This window comes from Podarcis tiliguerta, assembly GCF_965153285.1.
Source record: "Podarcis tiliguerta genome assembly, chromosome: 18".
In the NCBI taxonomy this organism is placed as follows: Eukaryota; Metazoa; Chordata; class Lepidosauria; order Squamata; family Lacertidae; genus Podarcis; species Podarcis tiliguerta.
The window spans coordinates 990,300-1,014,006 of NC_139551.1; the positions used below are offsets into that span (position 1 = coordinate 990,300).

At 54.4% G+C, this 23,707-nt stretch overlaps 2 protein-coding genes across 3 annotated transcripts; one reads left to right on the plus strand and one right to left on the minus strand.

Moving 5' to 3' along the window:
• The first annotated feature begins 74 nt into the window (after window positions 1–74).
• On the plus strand, window positions 75–16,831 carry CHERP (calcium homeostasis endoplasmic reticulum protein). Of its 2 annotated transcripts, XM_083421454.1 has the most exons (18): window positions 75–219; window positions 2,238–2,411; window positions 3,190–3,374; window positions 4,373–4,510; window positions 5,494–5,645; window positions 6,380–6,491; window positions 6,588–6,677; window positions 8,032–8,269; window positions 8,372–8,550; window positions 9,242–9,671; window positions 11,339–11,577; window positions 11,742–11,875; window positions 12,616–12,702; window positions 12,954–13,106; window positions 14,028–14,138; window positions 14,242–14,336; window positions 15,643–15,828; window positions 16,265–16,831. In XM_083421454.1, exons 1-18 carry the CDS (start codon window positions 180–182, stop codon window positions 16,267–16,269), a joined length of 2,748 nt encoding a protein of 915 aa, XP_083277580.1. In that variant the 5' UTR covers window positions 75–179; the 3' UTR covers window positions 16,270–16,831. The 2 variants fall into 2 exon arrangements, with proteins under 2 accessions (XP_083277580.1, XP_083277579.1); XM_083421453.1 differs by having other exon boundaries at window positions 125–219; window positions 6,380–6,677.
• On the minus strand, window positions 16,830–23,640 carry LOC310668382 (uncharacterized protein C19orf44 homolog). The gene is made up of 8 exons (XM_083421620.1): window positions 23,504–23,640; window positions 20,812–21,384; window positions 20,073–20,367; window positions 19,648–19,721; window positions 18,433–18,922; window positions 18,226–18,324; window positions 17,743–17,912; window positions 16,830–17,252 (listed from the first exon to the last, which is right to left on the minus strand). Exons 1-8 carry the CDS (start codon window positions 23,585–23,587, stop codon window positions 17,169–17,171), a joined length of 1,869 nt encoding a protein of 622 aa, XP_083277746.1. The 5' UTR covers window positions 23,588–23,640; the 3' UTR covers window positions 16,830–17,168.
• Between the last annotated feature and the right edge of the window lie 67 nt (window positions 23,641–23,707).

Sequence of the window (23,707 nt, forward strand, 5' to 3'; positions counted from 1 at the left end):
CCTCTTCCCTCCCTCCCTCGGAATGGAACGCGGCGGGTGGGCGTGGCTCCGGTCTCCACGGCAACCGCGCTTGGCGGCGGCCGTCGCCAGCGCCGCCCCCTTTTTCAGCAGCCGCCGCGCTTGACGGCCGCCCGGGGCCTAGCGAGCCATTCGGAAGCGCTGCTCGAGTCGCCGCCGCCATGGAGATGCCGCCGCCGCCGCTGCCGCCGCCGCCCGAAGGTGAGTGTGTGTCCCCCCCCTTGGGGGGTTGGGGTCACATGAGGGGTTGGGGTGGGGGTCTCCCTCTCAGGCACTCTGCGTATGCTCAGAGGTCTGGTTGGGGCAGGAGCACGAGGAGCCCCCCCCCATTTCCCGACCCCCCCTCGCCTCTTCTTCTGAGAGACCCCCAGGGGGAAAATAAAGGGGGGTCCCCTCCTTAAGCCACGCCCCCTACTCAGAGTACACCCCCCCCCAAAAATAAATGAACCCCCCCAAGGCAATCCCCCCCGAATTTGCATGTCAATAGGTCTACTCTGAGTAGGGGAGACAGATCGTGGGTGGGACCCGCAGGAACAGAGAGGGGTGGAAAGAAATAACGAAATATTAAAATCCGTTAAATTAAATGTTCTGGGGGTTTTTCCTCCCAAAATTTATTATTGGTTTTCACAATATTGTAAACAAAAAAACACACAAGACCAACCAACATAGATCACTTATTAACTTTGTTAAGTGTCTTCCTCGCTTCCCCTCGGTTGAATTTCATTGCATGTCCTTTGAACGGTTTTCCAAATCCCAATTTTTATGAAATTTAACTTAAACATTAAGATCCGTAATTCTTCACCTTATAGAATTAAACATATTAATTCATCGCTGAACAAAAACAAAATCCTAAGCCTATTAAGTATCTGCAAGCTGTTTCCGGTTATTTTAACTTAACGAAGTTAACTCAATAGTCATTAAATTTATTCCGTTCTTCCTGATATTCCTCCTCCTCCTGGTCGTGGACTCTTCCGGTTAGGTTGGCTAGCTCCGAAAAATCCATCATCTTCGCTGCCATTAAATGTTCTGAGTGCTGTAGATGGAACTGAGAGGGAGGGGTGAAATAATAAAAATAGAAGAAGTTAAGGGGATGAGATCGAATGCCTGCTCCCAGTAGGAGGCTGACCGTGGGGGGGACAGGACGAAATAATATCAAATTAAATCAAATTTTAAAAATGAGACAGTAAAAAGAAAAGGATCGAAATCTTGCGCTTGGATGTGGGGGGGGCAAGCGGAATTAGCCTTTGGCAGGGGCTTACAGGTGCATTGGGGTCACACTGAGGGAGGGGTTCTGGGATTGAGAATCAAAGGGCAGCCCCATATCTACCTACCTACCTATTTGTTGATAGCCCTATATCTATCTATCTATCTATCTATCTATCGCCTCATATCACTCTCTCTATCTATCTATCTATCTATCTATCTATTGATAGCCCCATATCGATCATTCGATAGCCCCATATCTATCTATCTATCTCTATCTATCTATCTATCACCCCAATTCTATCTATCTATCTATAGCCTCATATCACTTCATCTATCTATCTATCTATTGATAGCCCCATATCGATCATTCGATACCCCATATCTATCTATCTATCTATCTATTTATCTATCTATCACCCCAATTCTATCTATCTATCTATAGCCTCATATCACTCTTATCTATATATCTATTTAGCTATTGATAGCCCCATATCTATCTATCTATCTATCTATCTATCTGTTTATTGATAGCCTCATAGTTCTCTATTTATCTATCTATTCATAGCCCCATATCTATCGACAGTGGTACCTTGGTTTACGAACTTACTCAGTTCTGGAATTCCGATCTTAAACCAAAACTGTTCTTCAACCAAGGCGTGTTTTCCCATAGCAGCAGGGGACTCAATTTACACTCAACAGGAAGCGGAACATGTTCTGCTTCCAAGGCAAAGCTCGCAAACCAAAACACCTGCTTCCGGGTTTGCAGCGTTCTTAATCCAAGTTGTTCATAAACTAAGCTGTTCTTAAACCAAGGCGCCACTGTAGGTAGATATGGGGCTATCAATAACATTTTGGAAGGTGTTATTGTGCAGTTGCAGGAAAGCTCCTGAGGCTTTTGTGCTAGTTTGCTCCCTGTGACCCAGCAAAGAGCTGAAAGTCAAGACCTTTACTTTGACACAAGCCTTGACTGGTCCCCCCCCCCCCAATTTCCTTCCCACCCCCTGCAACCCCAGACCAGGAGCTCCGCAATGTCATCGACAAGCTGGCTCAGTTTGTGGCGCGGAACGGTCCCGAGTTCGAGAAGATGACCATGGAGAAGCAGAAGGAGAACCCCAAATTCTCTTTCCTCTTTGGGGGCGACTTCTACGGCTACTACAAGTACAAGCTGGCTCTGGAACAGCAGCAGCGTGAGTTTGGGGGGCTGGGGTGGCGGTGGGGCTGCTAGCAGGAGACTTTTTAGTAGCCGCAACCCTGTAGAACATTTCGATATATTGGTATGGCACGTACCAGTTTTCAAAGGGTGCCAGGCACCTGCCCTGGCATCTGGCACTGGGTGGAGAGAGGGGCTTCATAAGAATCTTTGGTCTCTCCCAACCTTTTTTTGGGAAAGAATTTCCTTCCCTTTGAAACCCCCTCTTGCAAATTCTAGCCGGCCCTCCTTTTGGCTTGGGACCGGCCAACCATTGCCGAATCAAATGTGAGTTTTGCTGCAGGGGCTCACGACCCGGCTCATCGCACATCAGTGGAGGTGTTTTGCCATCTTTTTTCAAAAAAAAAAGGGTTGGGGCTGACCTTGAAAGCCCTAAATGGCCTCAAAGGCCCAGTAGACCTAAAGGAGCATCTCCACCCCCATCGTTCAGCCCGGACGCCTGGGTCCATCTCCCGAGGGCCTTCTGGTGGTGGCGCCCTCCCACCAGATGTCAAGGAAATAAACAACTATCTGACTTTTAGAAGGCATCTGAAGGCAGCCCTGTTTAGGGAAGTTTTTAAATCGCATTATTATTATTATTATTGTTGTTGTTGTTATTATTATTATTATTATTATTATTATTATTATTATTATTATTGGAAGGGGCACCCGCAGCCCACGCAACACCCCTGAGTTGGCGCAGGGTTTGGAACTGTTGACACGAGTGAGTGGCGTCCCTCCTTGATGGGCTCCTATCTCCCTCCCCTCCCTTTCAGTGCTGTGCAAGCAGAGCCAAGATCTGGAGCCTGCCCCACAGATCCAGCCGCTGCCCCAGCCTGCCCTGGCCGCGGCAGCTGCCCCCATTGCCACACCGCAGGGCACCCCCTCCATGGAGGAGCTGATCCAGCAGAGCCTGTGGAACCTCCAGCAACAAGAGCAGCACCTGCTGGCTCTGAGACAGGTGAGGGCAAGCAAGCAAGGGCTCTTGGCTCAATATATATACGTATTCTTCTTCTGTTTTGTTTTCTAAAGGTAAAGGTACCCCTGCCCGTACGGGCCAGTCTTGACAGACTCTAGGGTTGTGCGCCCATCTCACTCAAAGAGGCCAAGGGCCAGCGCTGTCCGAAGACACTTCCAGGTCACGTGGCCAGCGTGACATCGCTGCTCTGGCGAGCCAGAGCCGCACACGGAAACGCCGTTTACCTTCCCGCTAGTAAGCGGTCCCTATTTATCTACTTGCACCCGAGAGTGCTTTCGAACTGCTAGGTTGGCAGGCGCTGGGACCGAACAACGGGAGCGCACCCCGCCACGGGGATTCGAACCGCCGACCTTTCGATCAGCAAGCCCTAGGCACTGAGGCTTTAACCCACAGCGCCACCCGCGTCCCTTGTTTTGTTTTCTACATGGGTACTATTTCCCGTTTCTTCTTTTTTTTTGCGTTTTACTCTGCGCACTTGCATTTTTGTCCTTTTTCTTTTTTTAAATTTCTATTTGGTTTGTTTTAAAAAACTATAAACTTAGATAAAAGTCAGTTCAAAGTCAACTTCCCCCCATCCGCTCCAGCGGTCCCAATGTCAGTACAGTGGTACCTCGGGTTACATACGCTTCAAGTTACATATGCTTCAGGTTACAGACTCCGCTAACCCAGAAATAGTACCCCGGGTTAAGAACTTTGCTTCAGGATGAGAACAGAAATCGCGCAGCGGCAGCGGGAGGCCCCATTAGCTAAAGTGGTGCGTCAGGTTAAGAACAGTTTCAGGTTAAGAACGGACCTCTGGAACGAATTAAGTACTTAACCAGAGGTACCACTGTATTTATAACTGCATCCCAGTCCGTTAAGGGGAGCGGTAGCCCTCAAGGGGCCACAAGGTGCCAGGGCCTCGCTTGGAGGTGGGTGTGGGGCGCTCTCTCGTCCCCCAGCTCTGCCTTCAAGACCCTTGTCGCTCCCCCCACCCCCAGGAGCAAATCACTTCCGCCATCGCGCTGGCCGTGGAACAACAGATGCAGAAGGTCCTGGAGGAGACACAGCTGGACATGAACGAGTTCGACAACTTGCTCCAGCCCATCATCGACACCTGCACCAAAGACGCCATCTCGGTAGGCGGGGCTCGGGGGTGGGTGATGTCGCAGGGGGGCTGCCCCCAAAAGGCGTCGAAGTCCACATGTCGTAGCACTCTGCCCCAGAGGATGCGCTCTTGGGTCCAGCTGTGGATTCTTCCTAAAGACCAGTGCCGGATTTACGGATAAGCTAAGCAAGCTCTAGCTTAGGGCCCCGCTCTCTTGCGGGCCCCCCAAAAATGTAAAGGAAATGAAAACCTGGATGTACATTTCCAAAATATTATCTATCTATCATGTATCAGTCCTTTCTCGCCCTCTCTCTCATCTATCTATCTGTGCCAGTGCCAAATTTACGTATAAGTTAAACAAGCTCTAGCTTAGGGCCCCACTCTTAATGGGTCCCCCAAAAAAATTAAAGGAAAAAAACAACTGGACATACATTTCCAAAATATCATATGTCTGTCTGTCTGTGTGTCTGTCTGTCTGTCTGTCTGTCTATCTATCTATCTATCTATCATCTCTCTATCTCTCATGTATCAGTCCTCTCACACTCTTTCTTTCTTTCTTTCTCTCTCTCTCTCTCATCTATCTATCTATCTATCTATCATCTATCTATCTATCTATCTATCTATCTATCTATCTATCTATCTATGCCAGTGCCAGATTTATGTATAAGCTAAACAGGCTCTAGCTTAGGGTCCCACTCTGTTGGGTTCCCCCAAAAAATTAAAGGAAAAAAAACAACTGGATATAATTTCCAAAATATTATCTATCATCTCTCTCGCTCTCTCATCTATCTATGCCAGTGCCGGATTTATGTATCAGCTAAACAAGCTCCAGCTTAGGGCCGCACTCTTGGGGGCCCCCCAAAAAATTAAAGGGAAAATAAAACAAGGGAATATAAAATGAAAAACCTAACCTCACCCCAGAGGCATTGCAGCTCCAGGGAATCTCCCTTCTTGACTTTGTGGGGCACTTTCTCCCCTCGGCTGCCTCTGACTCTTCCCTTTTGTTATCCTCAGGCCGGCAAGAACTGGATGTTCAGCAACGCCAAGTCCCCGCAGCACTGCGAGCTGATGGCCGGCCACCTGCGCAACCGCATCACCGCCGAGGGGGCGCATTTCGAGTTGCGCCTACACTTGATCTACCTGATCAACGACGTCCTCCACCACTGGTGAGATCCTGGGTCTGCTGGGCCGTTTAGGGCTTTCAAGGTCAACACCAACCCTTTGAGTTGTGCTTGGAAACGTCCTGGGAGCCAATGTAGGTCTTTCAGGACCGGTGTTATGTGGTCTCCACTTCCAGTCCCCAGTCTGGCTGCCACATTCTGGATTAGTTGTAGTTTCCTGGTCACCTTCAAAGGCAGCCCCACGGAGAGCGCATGGCAGTAGTCCAAGCAGGAGATAACCAGAGCATGCCCCACTCTGGCCAGACAGTCTGCAGGCAGGGAGGGTCTCATCCTGCGTACCAGATGGAGCTGGGAGACAGCTGTCCTGGACACAGAACTGACCTGTGCCTCCATGGACAGCTCCTTCAGGGATACTGGGCCATTCAGGGATTTCAAGGTCAGCACCAACACTTTGAATTGTGCCCGGAAATGTCCTGGGAGCCAATGTAGGTCTTTCAGGACCGGTGTTACGTGGTCTCCACTCCCAGTCCCCGGTTTAGCTGCTGCATTCTGGATTGGTTGTAGTTTCCTGGTCACCTTCCAAGGCAGCCCCACGGAGAGCGCATGGCAGTAGTCCAAGCGGGAGATAACCAGAGATATCTGCAGGTGGAGCCAGTCTGTTTCCTTCTGCTCCGGAGGGCAGGAACCCCCCAAACCCCCAGAGGGCAACAAACTGAACCTCCGGCCAAACTTTCTGAAGCTCCCCTTCTTCTTCCCCCCTCTTCTCTCTCCCTTCCCAGCCAGCGGAAGCAGCAGCGGGACCTCCTGGCCGCCTTGCAGAAAGTGGTGGTCCCCATCTACTGCACCAGCTTCCTGGCCGTGGAGGAGGACAAGCAGCAGAAGATTGCCCGGGTGAGCCGCCCTGGCGTGGCCTCGGGGGTGCCCAGGGCCCTGCCTGGAGCCCCAGAGCCCAATAACAGCCCCTCTCTCCCTCTTGGTTTCCCACAGCTCCTTCAGCTGTGGGAGAAGAACGGCTACTTTGACGAGGCCATCATCCAGCAGCTCCAGAGCCCGGCCCTCGGACTGGGCCAGTACCAGGTGAGGGAGGGGAGCAGGATTAGGTCGAGGGGGGGCAATAAGAGCAAATGGCTAGGTCTTCCCCCAAAGCGGCTCCCTTCTTCAGGAAGAGATTTTGGAGAAGAAGAAGAAGAATTTATTATTTCTACCCCACCCATCTGGCTGGGTTTCCCCAGCCACTCTGGGCAGCTTCCAACAAAATATTAAAAATGCAATAATTCACCAGATATTGAAAGCTTCCCTAAACAGGGCTGCCTTCAGCTGTCTTCCAAAAGTCAGATACGGTGGTACCTCTGGATACGAACGGGATCTGCTTGGCTTTCAATTTGAACTTAGCCTGATCTTTTTATTTCCCCTTCCTTCCCTCCCCTTCCCCTTTTTATGAAGATTCCCCGCTCTGGGATCCCACAGCTAATTCTCCCCTGGTCTCCTCGCTGGCCCAAACAGGACTAATTTAGCCAGCTAGCCCTGGTGATCATCGAATGCTTATTGGATGGATTTCCCCCCTAAATTATTCTGAATTTATTGTTATTCACATTTCATACTGTATTTTATGCTTTTTTTGTTTGTTGCGTCAATTAAGTGTTTTAAATTTGTTGTTAGCCGCCCTGAGCCCGGTTTTCTGTGTATTTTATAGTATAGTGTATTTTGAAATGGGGTTTCAGTGTTTTTGGGGGTTTTTGAATGTTTTATGTAGTTTTTCAATTTCATTGTTCTGTATGGGACAATACATCTCTCGGTCCTTTGCCCTGCCCTCCCCGTCACTTTCCTTCCTGCAGAAACACCTGTTTCTAGCTGGAAACCGGAATATGCCAATTTGCCATTAAATCCCATCCCAAAATAGCAACTGACTGGAAGTGGCTTTCGATTTGATTTCGAGCTCGGCGGCAGATGCACAGATGCAGCCGACAATCATTGCAGCACCTTGCCATATAAACCCGAGAAGCCTTTAAAACGCCTTTTTTTGACACCTGCAAAAATTCCTGGTTAGAGAGCACCGACGCTTTTATGGAACGCCAAACTCTCGGTTTGCAGGGAAAGGAAGCCGGAACCGCTTTGACGCATGGTTGGGGGAGGAAAACAAGAAAAAAAATATTCTGAATCTCAGAAGCTAGAACAACAAGAGGGATCTCTGCGCAGCGAAAGCAGCAATCCCTCTTGCTGTTCTGGCTTCTGGGATAGCTGCGCAGCCTGCATTCGCTCCATAAGACACACACACATTTCCCCTTACTTTTGAGGAGGGGAAAAGTGAGTCTTATAGAGCAAAAAATACGGTATATCGTATAAATAAAAATTTATTATCATTTATTATTATTCTCTGTCCTCCCCCCCCCCCTCTCTGCAAATGCCACCCCCTTCGGCGTGGTCCCGGCAGGCCACCCTGATCATGGAGTTTGGCAGCGTGGTCCAGCCGGTCCAAGTGGCCTTTCAGCAACAGATCCAAACCCTCAAAACGCAGCACGAGGAGTTTGTCAGCAGCCTCAGCCAGCAGCAGCAGCAACAACAGCAGCAGCAACAGCAGCAGCCGCCGCAACTGCAGATCCCACCTCCGGAAAGCGAAGTGAAGGCCACCCCCGCCCCCCCTCCGCCGGCCGCCCCCATCACCCCCACAGGTAATGTTGGGGTCCCCGTTCGTGGTGGGGGTGTACCCTGCCCTCTTTCCGAGCCACACCCCCCCCCCCCGAGCTTGGCTCTCACGTCCGCCTTTGTTTCAGACGAAGGGAAGCCGCAGCTGCCGCTGCCGGACTCCGCCGAATACGAGGCCACGGGGGCTGGGGCCGCCGACCCGGCCACGCCTGGGCCCCGGGGACCCGGCCCCCACGACCACATCCCCCCCAACAAGCCACCCTGGTTCGAGCAGCCGCACCCGGTCACCCCCTGGGCGCAGCAGCAGGTACTTTGGGCGGGCAGCGGGAGGGGAGGGCTTGGATGGGGACCTTGGTAATAATGATAATAATTTTGCTATTTATACCCCGCCCACCTGACTGGGTTTCCCCAGCCACTCTGGGTGGCTCCCAATAGAATATTAAAAACACATTAAAACATCAAGCATTGAAAACTTCCCTAAACAGGGCCGCCTTCAGATGTCTTCACAAAGTCAGGTAGTTGTTAATTTCCTTGACATCTGCTGGGAGGGTGTTCCACAGGGTGGGCGCCACCACCGAGAAGGCCCTCTGCCTGGTTCCCTGTAACCTCGCTTCTCGCAGGGAGGGGACCACCAGAAGGCTCTCGGGAGAGGGACCCTGGTGTCCAGAGCGGAGATGCTCCTTCAGGGATACTGGGCCGTTTAGGGCTTTCAAGGTCAGCACCAACCCTTTGAATTGTGCTTGGAAACATCCTGGGAGCCAATGTGGGTCTTTCAGGACTGGGGTTATATGGCGTCCACTCCCAGTCCCCAGTCTAGCTGCCGCATTCTGGATTAGTTGCAGTTTCTGGGTCACCTTCAAAGGCAGCCCCACAGAGAGCGCATGGCAGGAGTCCAAGCGGGAGATAACCAGAGCATGCACCACTCTGGCCAGACAGTCTGCAGGCAGGGAGGGTCTTATTCCGCCCGCCCGCTAACCAAGGCCTTTTGTCTCCTGCAGCCTCCTGAGCAGCCCCCCTTCCCCCACCACCAGGGCCCCCCGCACTGCCCCCCCTGGAACAGCAACCACGAGGGGATGTGGAGCGAGCAGCGGGAGCCCGGCTGGAGCAACCAGCGCGATGCCCCTTGGAACAGCCAGCCGGAACCCGCCTGGAACAGCCAGTTTGAGGCCCCCTGGAACAACCAGCACGAGCAGCCGCCCTGGGGAGGGGGCCAGAGGGAGCCGCCCTTCCGCATGCAGAGGCCCCCCCACTTCCGGGGGCCCTTCCCGCCCCACCAGCAGCACCCCCAGTTCAACCAGCCGCCCCACCCGCACAACTTCAACCGCTTCCCCCCGCGATTCATGCAGGATGACTTTCCGCCGCGCCACCCCTTCGAGCGGCCCCCCTACCCGCACCGCTTCGACTACCCCCAAGGCGACTTCCCCCAGGGTGAGTGGAGGGGGGGCGGCAGAAGGCTGGCTGGCAGGGGCTAAGGCGGGGGGTCCGGGAGCAAGGGGGTCATTTGCTAGGCCTGGGAGATAATCTGGTTTCCGCACTGATGATATAGGTAAAGGTAAAGGTACCCCTGCCCGTACGGGCCAGTCTTGACAGACTCTAGGGTTGTGCGCCTATCTCACTCAAGAGGCCGGGGGCCAGCGCTCTGGAGACACTTCCGGGTCACGTGGCCAGCGTGACGAAGCTGCATCTGGCGAGCCAGCGCAGCACACGGAAACGCCGTTTACCTTCCCGCTATAAAGCGGTACCTATTTATCTACTTGCACTTAAGGGTGCTTTCAAACTGCTAGGTTGGCAGGTGCTGGGACCAAGTGACGGGAGCGCACCCCGCCGTGGGGATTCGAACCGCCGACCTGACGATCGGCAAGTCCTAGACGCTGAGGTTTTACCCACAGCGCCACCCACGTCCCATGCGCTGATGATATATCAGCCGCTAAACATCACGATACAGTGGTACCTTGGTTTTCGAACATAATCCGTACCGGAAGACCACTGGAGTTCCGAAATGTTTGAAAACAGAAGCGTTTACTTCCGGGAAACTCAGTTTAGAAGCTGCGCTTCGGCACGTTCGACTTCCAAAAAGCGTTCTAAAACTGAAGCGTTTACGGCGTTTGAGTTCCGAAACGTTCGGCAACAGAGATGTTCGGAAATGGAGGTACTGCCGTATACCAATATATCGCAGTGTTTGAAATGAGGATGGAGCTATAGACGACATGATTCGCGATGTCTTTCCAGGCCAAAAATTGTGAAATGACATGTCACACGGTATGAACCTCAAAGCAGTTTTGAGCAATAATATTGATATGTCGCCCAGCCCTGGCCCTTGCCCAGTTGAAAGAAACTTTGCTCAGGGGAGGTTAATTCCCGTGGGATCCTTTGATCCGAAACCTCCACTGCCTTATAGGTTATCTTCGGGAGGAGAAAAGGCTAAGACAGGCTTCCTCAACCTTTGCCCTCTGGATGTTTTGAGACTACAATTCCCATCATCCCTGACCACTGGTGCTGCTAGCTAGGGATCATGGGAGTTGTAGGCTGAAAACATCTGGAGGGCCGAGGTTGAGGAAGCCTGGGCTAAGGCATAGGTAGGCAAACTAAGGTGGGCTGGATCTGGCCCAATAGCCTTCTAAATCCGGCCCACGGAAGGTCTGGGAAGCAGCGTCTTTTTACATGAGTAGAATGTGTCCTTTTATTGAAAATGCACCTCTGGGTGATTTGTGGGGCATAGGAATTCGTTCATTTTTTTCTCCAAAATGTAGTCCGGCCCCCCACAAGGTCTGAGGGACAGTGGACTGGCCCCCTGCTGGAAAAGTTTGCTGACCCCTGGGCTAAGGGGTAAAACCTGCACAAATTGAGAGCGGAGTCCCTAAGGCGGTTGGATGGCGCCGTGTCCGCCTCCTTCTGCCAAGCTGGTGCCAAATGCCTTCCTTTGGACCCCCGCCAGCGAGGCAGAGGGGGGTGCCTTGTCATCTGGGCAGCCCAGGACCCCCAGAGACACTGCCCAGGCTTGCACCCCAAGAAGGTAGCTTCAACCCATTGCTCCTGTGCTCGGATCCTGCAGCTACTGGGGCCGTTCTGAAGCTTCTCCCTTCCTTCCTTTTCAGAGATCGGGCCCCCACACCACCACCCGGGCCACCGCATGCCGCACCCAGGGATCAGCGAGCACCCTCCCTGGGGGGGCCCGCAGCACCCTGACTTCGGGCCCCCGCCCCACGGGTTCAACGGGCAGCCGCCCCACATGCGCAGGCAGGGGCCCCCCCACGTCAACCACGACGACCCCAGCCTCGTGCCCAATGTCCCCTACTTCGACCTCCCCGCCGGACTGATGGCCCCCTTGGTCAAGGTAAGTGACCTGGGGGGGGGAGCCGCCCCCCACCCCACCTCCAGAAGGGCAGGAGGAGGCCTCTCCCGACCCCCGTGGCCTCTCCTTCGTGGTCCCAGGGGTGCAGGGAATTATTTTCCAGCTGGACCGTGTGCCATGACGGCTCCTTTTCCCTCCTCTCCTAGCTGGAGGATCATGACTACAAGCCTCTGGACCCGAAGGATATCCGCCTGCCGCCCCCCATGCCCCCCAGCGAGAGGCTCCTGGCAGCCGTGGAGGCTTTCTACAGCCCCCCTTCGCACGACCGGCCAAGGAACAGGTGAGAGGCGAGGCCTAGAAAGGGCTCCTTTGGTTGGCTTGTTTTTTCGAAAAATGCTCCCAGGGTTTGATTGGGCCAGAGACAGCGAAGTGATGATAAAATTGTTCATGTGTGCAACGGCGGAGGCAAGGATTTTTATATAGGAGCAGAAGTGGAAGGAAGCCGCAATCGCCACAAAAGAAGGAAGGAATAACAAATTGATGGATTGGTGCTGAAACTGGAAAATTAACCTCTAGAGTTAAGAGACTGAAGATGACTTTCTGACTTTTGGAAGACATCTGCAAGCAGCCCCGTTTAGGGAATGTTAGATGTTTTATTATGTTTTTAATATTCTGTTGGGAGCCGCCCAGAGTGGCTGGGGAAACGCAGCCAGATGGGTGGGGTATAAATAATTATTGTTTGGTTTTATTCTTCAGTATAAGACGGAAGAATGATAATATTTATTTTCAGCTTTACATTTTATACTTTGTGTAATGTTAGAAACAAATTGGCAGTTTGGGGAGTGAAGACATAACATCTTATCGAGTGATATGGGATGAGAAAAATAAGAATGGTAGCCTATGATGATGATTATGGGTTGTTGTTTTTTATTATGTCTTTTGTGGTTTTAATATCTTGATTTTATTCTGCAATCCGCCCTGAGACCCTCCAAGTATAGGGCGGGATATAAATTCAATAATACAGTACGTGAGAACCTAATGATTTTTTTTTAATGCCCCCCCCCCTTCTTTTTCCTACAGCGAGGGCTGGGAGCAGAATGGTCTGTACGAGTTCTTCCGGGCGAAGATGAGGGCCCGGCGGCGCAAGGGGCAGGAGAAGAGGAACAGGTGGGCAAAGGGCTCCGGGGAGCGTGCAGAGTGCCGCCGGCAGGGGGAGGCGAAGGGGACCCCCTCCCTGTATCCAAACCGAGTCCAGCCCTCCCCTGGAGGGAAGGAGAGTCTGCCCTCTGGACTAGAGGGGGCCTCCTGGCTCGGCTGCTGTCTGGGGGCCGCAGGGACAGCCGAGGTTCCCGGACGCTTTGGCTGCAGGAGTCCAGGGCGATGGCGCCACTCAGACGCCCCTTTTCTCCCCTGCCCAGCGGCCCCTCGCCGTCCCGCAGCAGCCGGTCCAAGAGCCGTGGCCGCTCCTCTTCGCGCTCCAACTCAAGGTCCTCCAAGTCTTCCGGCTCCTACTCCCGATCCCGGTCAAGATCCTGCTCCCGGTCGCGGTCCTACTCCCGCTCCCAGTCCAGGTGAGGAAAAGCAGGGCAGGAGGGCCTGGGTCTCGCTCGCTGGCGCGCGGGGGGGGGACAGGTTGGCAAGACTCGGGGGGGGGCTGCGGACGTTGCCTTTCTGGCCGGTCGGCTTCTTCTTCAGCCCACTTGCCTTTGAAACTTTTTGGGGAAGGAACTGGTTGTTTTTCACGACGTGCTGCTGGCCGGCGGAACTCACCGCCACAAGATGCCGCAGCAGCCGAGAATGAATGAATCTTTATTTGCGTCAGCCATATGATATACATAGAATAGAGATAAAAAGTCAATTATATAAAATACAATTTTGGGCTTTGAATCAGTAGTCAAATAGTGGATCTTATTCCGATTGCCCCAGCTAAAAACCTTGCCACCTTTGCCGTCACCTGCTCATCTTGATCTGCCCAGAGAAAGGACCCTGGGGCAGTGGCTGGGCGACCCAGAATGGACGATAAAAGAGGGGTGATAATCTCATTCCTCAAGTCTTTATCAAGAGGGCAAGCCAGAAGGGCATGTGCCACCGATTCCGGAAGGCCATTTCCACAGGGACGTTTTTCATGTGGGATCTTTTGGAATCGTCCCTCAAGTCCAGCCGAGGGAAAGACATTCAATCTTGCGAGAGTAATAGTGCATCTGTATTTTGGAATTTCTCGGTTATGGAGATGGGGTGCCAGAGAGTCGAAATAGGAAGGTGGAAAATAGCCAGGCCATGGGCAAAATTTCCGTATTGTGGCCAAGTTGTTCTGACGCTTGATTATCATTTAGGCGCTGACAAATTAGGCTGTTTGCTTTACTAACACTCAAAGTGAGTAGCTGTCGTGGGGATAAAGCACAAGAGTGAAGTTTTCAATAGACAATTTTAGGGCAGTCTCTTCCCGAGAGAGAGAGGGGCTGACTTTCCTTCTTCCCCGTCCGTCTTCCCAGGAGCAGAAGCGGCTCTCGGTCCTCTCAGAGCCGCTCTCGGTCCAGGTCCAGGTCGAAATCCTACTCCCCCGGAAGGCGGCACCGGTCCCGATCCCGCAGCCAGACGCCTCCGTAAGATTTGACTCGGCGAAGGGGCTTGGGAGGGGAAGGATTGGGGGGTCGAGGGATCAGCCGGATAATCCTCCCTTCTCGGTTTCTCCTGCCCCGTCTGTAGCTCCTCGGCCGGATTGGGGTCCAGCTCGGGGCCCCCCATCCCCGAATCGAGACTCGGAGAGGAGAACAAGGGGCACCAGATGCTGGTGAAGATGGGTAAGGCAGCCTGGTGCCCGTTCGCTCTGTCTGTCAGGGGTGGGGTCAGTCTAGGGGGCCTGTTCCACTCCTCCGGTGGTTAGAGGGTGTCCGGCTAGGAGGACTTGGGTTCAAATTCCCACTCGGACAGGAATTGGGTGGCTCCAAGGCTGGTCGTTGACTCCCTGTGCTGAGGCCTACCTTGCAGGCTCGTTGTGAGGGTCATATGGGGAAAGGGAGAACTGTGAAGCCACCCCTGGGAGGAGAGGGCGGGGGGAGACACAAAGGTCCCAGTAACGTGGAATTAAAAGCCTTCCAGAGGAATCGCCTTCTCTCTCTGGGGCAGCTCAGTCGGTAAGAGCACGGAGTTCTTAATCTCAGAGTTGGGGGTTCGAGCCCCACGTTGAGTGAAACATCCCAGGGGTTATAATAATAATTTATTATTTGTACCCCACCCATCTGGCTGGGTTTCCCCAGCCACTCTGGGCGGCTTCCAAGAAAGACAAAAAATACACTAAAATGTCACATATTAAAAACTTCCCTGAACAGGGCTGCCTTCAGATGTCTTCTGAATGTCAGGTAGTTGTTTATCGCTTTGACATCTGATGGGAGGGCGTTCCACAGGGCGGGCGCCACTACCGAGAAGGCCCTCTGCTTGGTTCCCTGTAGCTTTGCTTCTCACAATGAAGGAACTGCCAGAAGGCCCTTGGTGCTGGACCTCAGTGTCTGGGCAGAACGATGGGGGTGGAGACACTCCTTCAGGTATACTGGGCCGAGGCCGTTTAGGGCTTTCAAGGTCAGCACCAACACTTTGAATTGTGCTCGGAAACATACTGGGAGCCAATGTAGGTCTTTCAGGACCGGTGTTATGTGGTCTCGGCGGCCGCTCCCAGTCACCAGTCTAGCTGCCGCATTCTGGATTAGTTGTAGTTTCCGGGTCACCTTCAAAGGGAGCCCCACGTAGAGCACATGGCAGTAGTCCAAGCGGGAGATAACCAGAGCATGCACCACTCTGGCCAGACAGTCTGTGGGCAGGTAGGGTCTCAGCCTACGTACCAGATGACCCTCGGGGTCCCTTCCGACAATTCTGTGGGTCTGCCTGCCAACCTAGAGCGTTTGACGACTGGGCAGAGAGCTGCTGTGGCGCCTGGGTCCAGCTTTCAGGTTTGGGTGCACCTGATTGGCCGCTGCCGGGTCAGGACCCTTTGGGTCCGATTCTGCTGCTGCTGGGCTCCTCTGCCATTGGGTCGGAGGTTTCCGGAGAGAGGTGCTTTGACGCCACCTCCCTCCCTCCTCCTGCCAACCGCCTGCTTTTCCCTTCCCCCAGGGTGGAGCGGCTCCGGGGGGCTGGGGGCCAAGGAGCAGGGCATCCAGGACCCCATTAAAGGCGGCGACATCCGAGACAAGTGGGACCAGTACAAGGGCGTGGGGGTGGCCCTGGACGACCCCTACGAGAACTACCGGAGGAACAAGAGCTACTCCTTCATTGCCCGCATGAAGGCCAGGGACGAAAGTAAGTGGGCAAGCTGCCGGGTCTGACCCCCGGCTGCGGGGGGGAGGAAGCCCCTCGTTCCATTTCCGGTTCGCTTTCGAGGACGGCGAGACCCCATCTCCCCGAGACGCTAAGGCAGAAGGGCTTCCACGAGCCGCAGGGCAAACGTGTGGGGAGCCAGCAGGCTGCTTGGCCCCAGGGCTTTAGCCAAACCCTTCCCTTTGGCACGGGGAAAGCTAGAAAGGAGGGTCTCTTGAGGTTGCCAGGCCAGTACGAAGGAGGGCAGGAACTGGGGCAACCCTCATTCAGGTGGGTGTCTTCATGGGGGCACCTAAGGGTACCCGCCTCCCTGCTGGCTGCAGGAAGGGCCTGCTAAGTGTGGCATGCAGCCCCCCAGGACTGTGGGCGTCTGCTGCCCCCGGGATCCCGCCTGACCCTTCTTTTTTTCCTCCCAAAGCTTAACGCCGCTCAGACCCGAGGGAGCCAAGCCAGTCGTCCATCAGCACCCGAGCCCCGGCCTGGCCACGTGAATTGAGGCTCTCTACTGTACCTCTCGACCGCCACCCCCCTGCCCCAGATGACCCCCCCCCCCCCTGCTCATCGGGGTGCAGAGGGCTAACCTGCTCCCAAGAGTGTCTTTGCGAGAAGAGAAATTTATTTGGGCCTTTTCTATTTTTGTACATAACTTTCGGGCAAGATTGAAAAGGAGCTGAGTAGGGTCACCCCCACGCTCCTTGCCCAACCTGCCTGTTTCAAAACACGAAGCCGCCCTCCTTTCCTGCCCAAACGCCCCAAGAGGGGGGTGCCCGGAGACCACCAGCACCCCGAGGGGAGACACAGCCCCCTCCCTGTACAGTAGACCCCTTTCGCAACCGCCTGCGCCCAACACGATGTAGCGACTGTTGGAAGATCGGCTTCTGTACCTGTGAGACTTCTCAGCTGCCTCTCGGGTTGCTCCGAGTCAGCTACCCGCCTCGTTCTTACTGTTGCCTTCCAATAAAGAAAGTTTTTCCCCCTCCCTCTATACAGATTGTGCAATTTATTTTGGTGGGGAGGCCTTTCTCCGCATTCTCATCCATGTACAAGTGGTTTCATCCCAGGCACAGCTGGATTTTGCACGCTCAAAAGGTGTCCTTTCATCTCCCTCCCCAATTCGATCTCTGCTGAGGTTGAAGCTGTATGGTCCTGGGGGGCTGTGCAGGCGTCGGCGGGGCAATGGCCTCTCCCGCGATTTGTATGGCCTCTGCTTTTCTTGTTCCGAAAGAGCCCAGCTCTTCATTCCGGTAAAAGTGCTGGCCGGTTCCCTAGCAGTTTCTTTCTCGTGCCAGAGGGCCAGTTCTGACGTTCCTCCAATGCGCTTTTCAAAAGGCAGCTTGCCCTCGGCACTCCAGTTCTCGCAAAGCTTGCTCCACCGTCAGAGGCGGGGGCTTGTGGCGCTCGATGTACTGTCAAGGGACAAAGCAGGTTCAGACCCACAGGGATTTAAAATGCAGGTTAAGATAAAATTTAAAATCCGGCCTCATTTTAAAGTAGCTGATAAATCAAGACCATAAGGGGAGGGAGAAACATCAGGGTCAGACTGAGTCCAAACCAAAGGCCAGGCGGAACTGCTCTGTCTTGCAGGTCCTGCGGAAAGATGTCAAGTCCCGCAGGGCCCTGGTCTCATGAGACAGAGCGTTCCACCAAGTCGGGGCCAGTACTGAAAAGGCCCTGGCCCTAGTTGAGACCAATCTAACCACCTTGCGACCTGGGACCTCCAAAGTGCTGTTATTTGTGGACCTTTGTGCTCCACGGGGCACACCAGGAGAGGTGGGCCCGTAGGTACATTTTGGACTGCATCTCCCACCCTCCCCCAGCCACTGCGGTCCCAAACGCCCGCCGGGTGCCAGGCTGGCTGCAGCTGCCCTAAGGCGGGCCTGTGAGCGAGAGCGTTACCTCCTTGGCTTCTTCCAGGGTGTGGTAGTGGAAGCCCCTCTCTTCCTCCAGAGACGCCACCCAGGAGGCGTGGAGCTGGCGGGCGGCGTCTGCAAACTGCCGGATGAGCAGCACGTTCTGCTTCAGCAGCTCGTTCAGGGCGAAGACGGCCGGGCTGTAGGTGGTCAGCGCTGCGGGTGGGAGAATGGGAGGTGGGTGTGGGGAGGAAGAGAGGCCTGGCAGGGCCAAAGGCTCCCAGGTCCCCAGACTTAGCTCTAGGGCAGCCTTTGCTCAGGCCCCCTAGGGAAGGGACCTCTCTTCTAGACCCCCAGCGCTTTCAAGGGGGACAGAGGCAATGCCGTCGACCGGCAGCAATGGCTGCCTGGGGTTTTGGAGCTAGAGGTCTCCGCCACCTGTTCCTGCGCCCTTCTGCATTCCACACAACTGAATAAAGGCTGGGTTCAGCTGACGCTTGTTTCAAGGATCGAGGGAGGGGAGGGGTACCTTCCAGCATCTCCAAGCTCACGACGTGGCTGGCGATGGGAGGGGTCTCCAGAAGGCTCCCGGCTCCCATCGTTGGGTCCAGAGCCGCAGGAGCGTCGCCTGGAGGAGGGGAAGGAGGAGACACTCTTGGGAGACCAGCAGGCACACCTGGGCCAGGCCTAGAAGGACGTCGGAGCTTTGCACGGATCTCGGCCGGGAGCGGCTTACCTTGCAGCCAGCAATAGGCCAGAGAGGAGCGGCCTGTCTGGACGGCAGCATCCTTCACGAGGACCCTCGCTGGCAGGCAGGTGGTCCTGGCGCCCCCTGGAGGGCAGGTGAGCGAGGACGAGGCAGGATGCTCAGAAGGCGCCCCGGCACCCGAGGGGTCCCTGGAGGAGGGTCGCTCCCCAGATGCTGCCGAGGACTCAAAGTCCTCCGAATACTCTGCGCTGGTGGGATTCTCTTCCTCTTCCTCCTCCTCGGGATGGGAGCTCCCAGCAGAAGTGCTGTATAGCCGCTCGGAAATCTCAGTGTCTCCTGGATCATCGCCCTCCGTCTCCTCCTCCTCCTCCTCCTCCTCCTCCTCCTCCTCCTCCTCCTCCTCTAGGGAAGCAGCTTCTCTCCTGGGGGGGCTCTGGGCTTTGAAGGGGCTCTGGCTGACGGCAGCAACGGGGGAGGCTCCCAGCTCCTCCTTTGACTCTATAGGCATCGCAGGTGCCTAGAAAGGACGTTTTTCTGTGAGTATAATGTGAGACGCGGAGGCAACGAGGGTCTCTGAAGCACAGCACACACACCCCCGAACCGCCAACCTTGGAATGGCAAACTCCATGCTAGCAACTCGAGTCACAACCCACCCCTCACTCCCAGGCAGGCGGCTCCAAGCTCATCTCCAAGCTAGTCTCTTGCAGGGACAGCAAGACTTTCTCCCTGCCTGCCCCCCACTGGCCTAGCACCCTGAAAAGGAAGAGGAGCTCTGCTCTCTCAGGCAAGTTGTTTTTTTTGGGGGGGCGCCTCTATTTGCCTTTGCATAGGAGGAAAATGAGCACGTTTGGCTCTTTTAGTTTTTTCTGAAAGGTTACGTTGTCTTTACATTTTTCTAAGTTGCATTTTTCCTTTCGCAATTTGGATGTTGATTTTTCGAGCCCCCTCGTGGTGGACCTCTTTTGGCCAGAAGATGGCCGAGGAACAAAAAAACCCTGGCAATAATAATAATAATAATAATAATAATTGTTATTAAGACTCTTGGTTGTGGTTTCCTTGCAATGCTCACGCCACCAGAAAGAAACTCCTGCTGAGAATGGGGCGAAATAACAGCAATATTAATAATAATTTATGACTTACACTGCGCCCATCTGGCTGGGCCTCCCCAGCCACCCTGGGCGGCTCCCAACAGAATTAAAAGCACAATAAAAAATCAGACGTTGAAAACTTCCCTGAACTTACTGCTCCTGACACTTTGGTCTGGCTGGCTGCAGAAGGGGCCAGGTCGTCGAGGCTCAACACGTTCACTCTGAAATCTGCAGCAGGGAATGAGATGGGCATCCAGCAAAGGGGGGGGGGAAGTCTCTCTCCACCTCCCGGGGTCCAGAAGCTGCCCCCCTTTTTCCTGCAATTCCCCACAGGAAGTGTATGACCTCAGAGGCTGCTCTTCTCACCACAGCAGCCTCCACAGTCGTTGGTTAGCCAAGGAGTGCCCAGGCCAGGGCAAGGACCCGGGTCACCTCATTCTCACCCTCGACCAGCCCCCCTCGAGCGGATTCTGCCCACAGATCTCCCTCCGCTTGCTTCCTGCTCCCTTTCAACCTGGCTCTCCCTTTGCCAGAGACATGAATTCCTCTGCGGGTACATTTCTCGCATAGGCGACTCACCGCTGCTGCTGCTGCTGGAGTCGTTGTCGCTGGGCCCGCCGCCCGCCGCTAAGAAGAGCTCATCGAGGGACCGCACCACGCTTCCCTCAGAGAGAGACGCCTCCCTCAGGGGCACAGAGCCGGCGTCTGGGGAAGAGGAGCCTGCGGGGGTCGAGGAACGAAATGCTCCCCCGCTCAGCCGTGCCGGGGGGTGCTTGCCGGGTGGGGAAGGACTCCTGGGCGTGGGCCTCTTCAGGAAAGTTTTGCCGGGCAAAGGAGACCTCGGGCGGGAAGAAGGTGGGGACCGGATCCATTTCTTAAGAAAGCATGTGGGAGGGAAAGGGTCAGGTCACTGCGGCTCTGAGCATCCCCAAACGATCACTACCAGCACCACCCCTCCTGCAGCCGAATGGAACCTGCCGCAGATGCTGTCCTTTGCAGAGGCCAAGTTGGCCTCTGGTCTTCTTGCCGTCAGCCCCAATCTGAGCAGGATCTGCTCTTCTCATCTGAGTTAGGATCTGGAGAAGCCAACAGCTGAGGGGCCACTGCCTCACGGGCCGGAGCAGAGGGCCAAGCGGCAAGTTGCTGAGCGCCCCTCACCCTGCCTTTCCCACACTTTTTCAGACAGAAGCGCTGTTGGGGAAATGTTGGGGATCAAAGCCCAACACGCTGTGGGCTCAGCCTGGACGGCCAATAAAACCCAGACTGCCATCGTCAGTAAAACACGCCCTTATTTTCCCAGGCATGGCCCCCCAATTACCTTCCTGCCCAGCAGGTCCTCCTGCTCCCCTGATTCCGTGGAAAGGGCCTGCCTGCGGCCCTCAGTGCCACCCTGGCTGCGGCCTCGGATGGGGACCGCGGTCTCCTTCAGCCCCGTGGCTTTCCCCAGGCTACCTCGTCCTCCCAGCCTCGGCTCAGGGCTGCGGCTGAAGTCGCTCAGGGAAATCTCCTCGTCCGTCGTGGGCGCTTGGCCGACGTCCCGCCCCCCGGCCTTCCGGCTGCGGATCTTGCTCTCGATCTGCGCCAGCTTCCTGAGGACGGCACTTGACCTCTCCCCTCTGGAGGCAGCGGCAAACCCCGTCCTTGTGGCAGGACTGGGCCTTGCCTGCTGGGTGTCCAGGACCACCTCCTGCGGTTTCTGCTTGACAAACCGGCGGCGGGGTCCTGTCTGCGGTGGTGTTGGGGTCTCTGCCAAGCTGGCCCCCTCCAGCTCCCTCCTCCCCAGGTCGGAGAGGTCGCTCAGGTCACTGGCCATGTGGATGGCAGACAGGCCAGGGCTTTTGCTGGGCTCCAAGGCCGCCAATCTGTTCCTGGGAGCCCCGTCCAGCTCCTCCTGCAGGGAGAAGGACGGAGGGTTAAGAGGTGTCATATTAGGAAGACGGTTGGGGGGACGACAGGAGAGCCAAGGTGGCATAGTGGTTCGTGTCAAACTAGGACCTGGGAGAAGAGGGTTTCAAATTCCCACCTGGCCATGATGCTCAACAGAGACGCGGGTGGCGCTGTGGGTTAAACCACAGAGCCTAGGGCTTGCCGATCAGAAGGTCGGCGGTTCAAATCCCCGCAATGACGGGGTGAGCTCCCGTTGCTCTGTCCCTGCTCCTGCCAACCTAGCAGTTCAAAAGCACATCCAAGTGCATGTAGATAAATAGGGCCTGCTCCGGTGGAAAGGTAAACGGTGTTTCCGGGCGCTGCTCTGGTTCGCCAGAAGCAGCTTAGTCCTGCTGGCCACATGACCCAGAAGCTGTACGCCGGCTCCCTCGGCCAGTAAAGCGAGATGAGCGCCGCAACCCCAGAGTCGGCCACGACTGGACCTAACGGTCAGGGGTCCCTTTACCTTTACTTATAATGCTCAACGGGTGAACTTTGGGGCCAGACTCAACCTAATCAAGCTCTTTTTTCCTCCTTAGGCTGGGTTAAGTAAAGGTAAAGGTACCCCTGCCCGTACGGGCCAGTCTTGACAGACTCTAGGGTTGTGCGCCCATCTCACTCAAAGAGGCCAAGGGCCAGCGCTGTCCAAAGACACTTCCGGGTCACATGGCCAGCGTGACATCGCTGCTCTGGCGAGCCAGAGCCGCACACGGAAACGCCGTTTACCTTCCCGCTAGTAAGCGGTCCCTATTTATCTACTCGCACCCGAGAGTGGTTTCAAACTGCTAGGTTGGCAGGCGCTGGAACCGAACAACGGGAGCGCACCCCGCTGCGGGGATTCGAACCGCCAACCTTTTTGATCGGCAAGCCCTAGGCGCTGAGGCTTTAACCCACAGCGCCACCCGTGTCCCTTAGGCTGGGTTATAAATGCAATAAATAAAAAGTGAGTAACAGGGTTCACCTGGGTAGGGTTGCTACCTGTCCTGTATAATACAAGACTGTCCCATATTTCATCCTGTTTTGATATAGTTTGGTCCTGTATTTCAGGTCCTCTCTCTCTCTCTCTCTCTCTCTGCCAAGCTAGGGATCCTCTCTAAATGCATGTGTTTGAATGGGTGTATGAAACATCATGTATTTAAGCTCTAGGTAGCCCAGCACAGACAGATTTACAAATTCATGTGTGTATGTGTACATGTGTTACAAATTCCAGAGGGGCCATCCTGCTGGGCTGCAAGAGATTGGAATGGATTGCTCTGAAGTCGCCCAGATGGAAAGAAAAATAAAAATCGCCCCACCCTGTCCTGAATTTTGCCAGAACAAAGGTGGCAACCCTACCTGGGTGTGACTTTATCATCACTACTGATTTCAACTGCTTTCTCTATATTACGCATATAGAAATTTTGAAATAATTACATATGCAATTCTGTGTTTTAACTACAGCCGCGCTTTCAAAGCCAAGCAGCGCATCTCCTCCAGACTCCATGGGAGAGGACAGTCTCCTGCAGGTCCCTAAAAGCTGCATTTGCAAAAAACAAGGTTCATGATTTAAAATGTTTATGTTTTTATATATGTTGGAAGCTACCCAAGAGTGGGTAGGGGAACCCAGTCACATGGGCGGGCTACAAATGTTATATTTTATTATATATTATTATATATTATTGTTGCCATTACTATATATTATGTATTATTGTTGTCATTATTATTATTTTGTTATATATTATTAGACATATATTATTATTCTTCCTGCTCTCCATGTGTGGCTTTTAATTCCACGTTACTAGGACCTTCGTATCTCCCCCCCCCCCTTTCATCCCTTACAAATAATAGCAATTGTATATCATATATTATTGTTATTATTATTATACATATATATTATTATTATTATTGCTGCTCTCCGTGCGGGGCGCAGAGTAGCGACGCCTAACAGGATAAGCGCTCTTCACATGCTCAGAGACACCCTCCCCCCTCGGAAACCTCTTGGGGTGACGCGCGTGACGTCACGCAGCCGGCCCCTCTGACGTCGCAGCAGCGACGTAAGACGTCACGGCGAGGGCACCTTCATTTTTAAAAACCAAACCCTTTACCCTCCCAGTGAGGCGCCTCCCCGTCAGCTGGGCCTGAGCCCGGGCGAGCGCCGCGCTCCTGCCCTCCGCCCTCCGCGCCGCCATGGCCGCCGCCGCCGCCGGAAGGCCCTTTCCCCGTCGCCTAGCAACCGCCCGGACGTGGCAATATCCTCCACCCGGATTGGCCCGGAGTCGCCGCTCGGAGCCTCTCTCTCATTGGCGAGA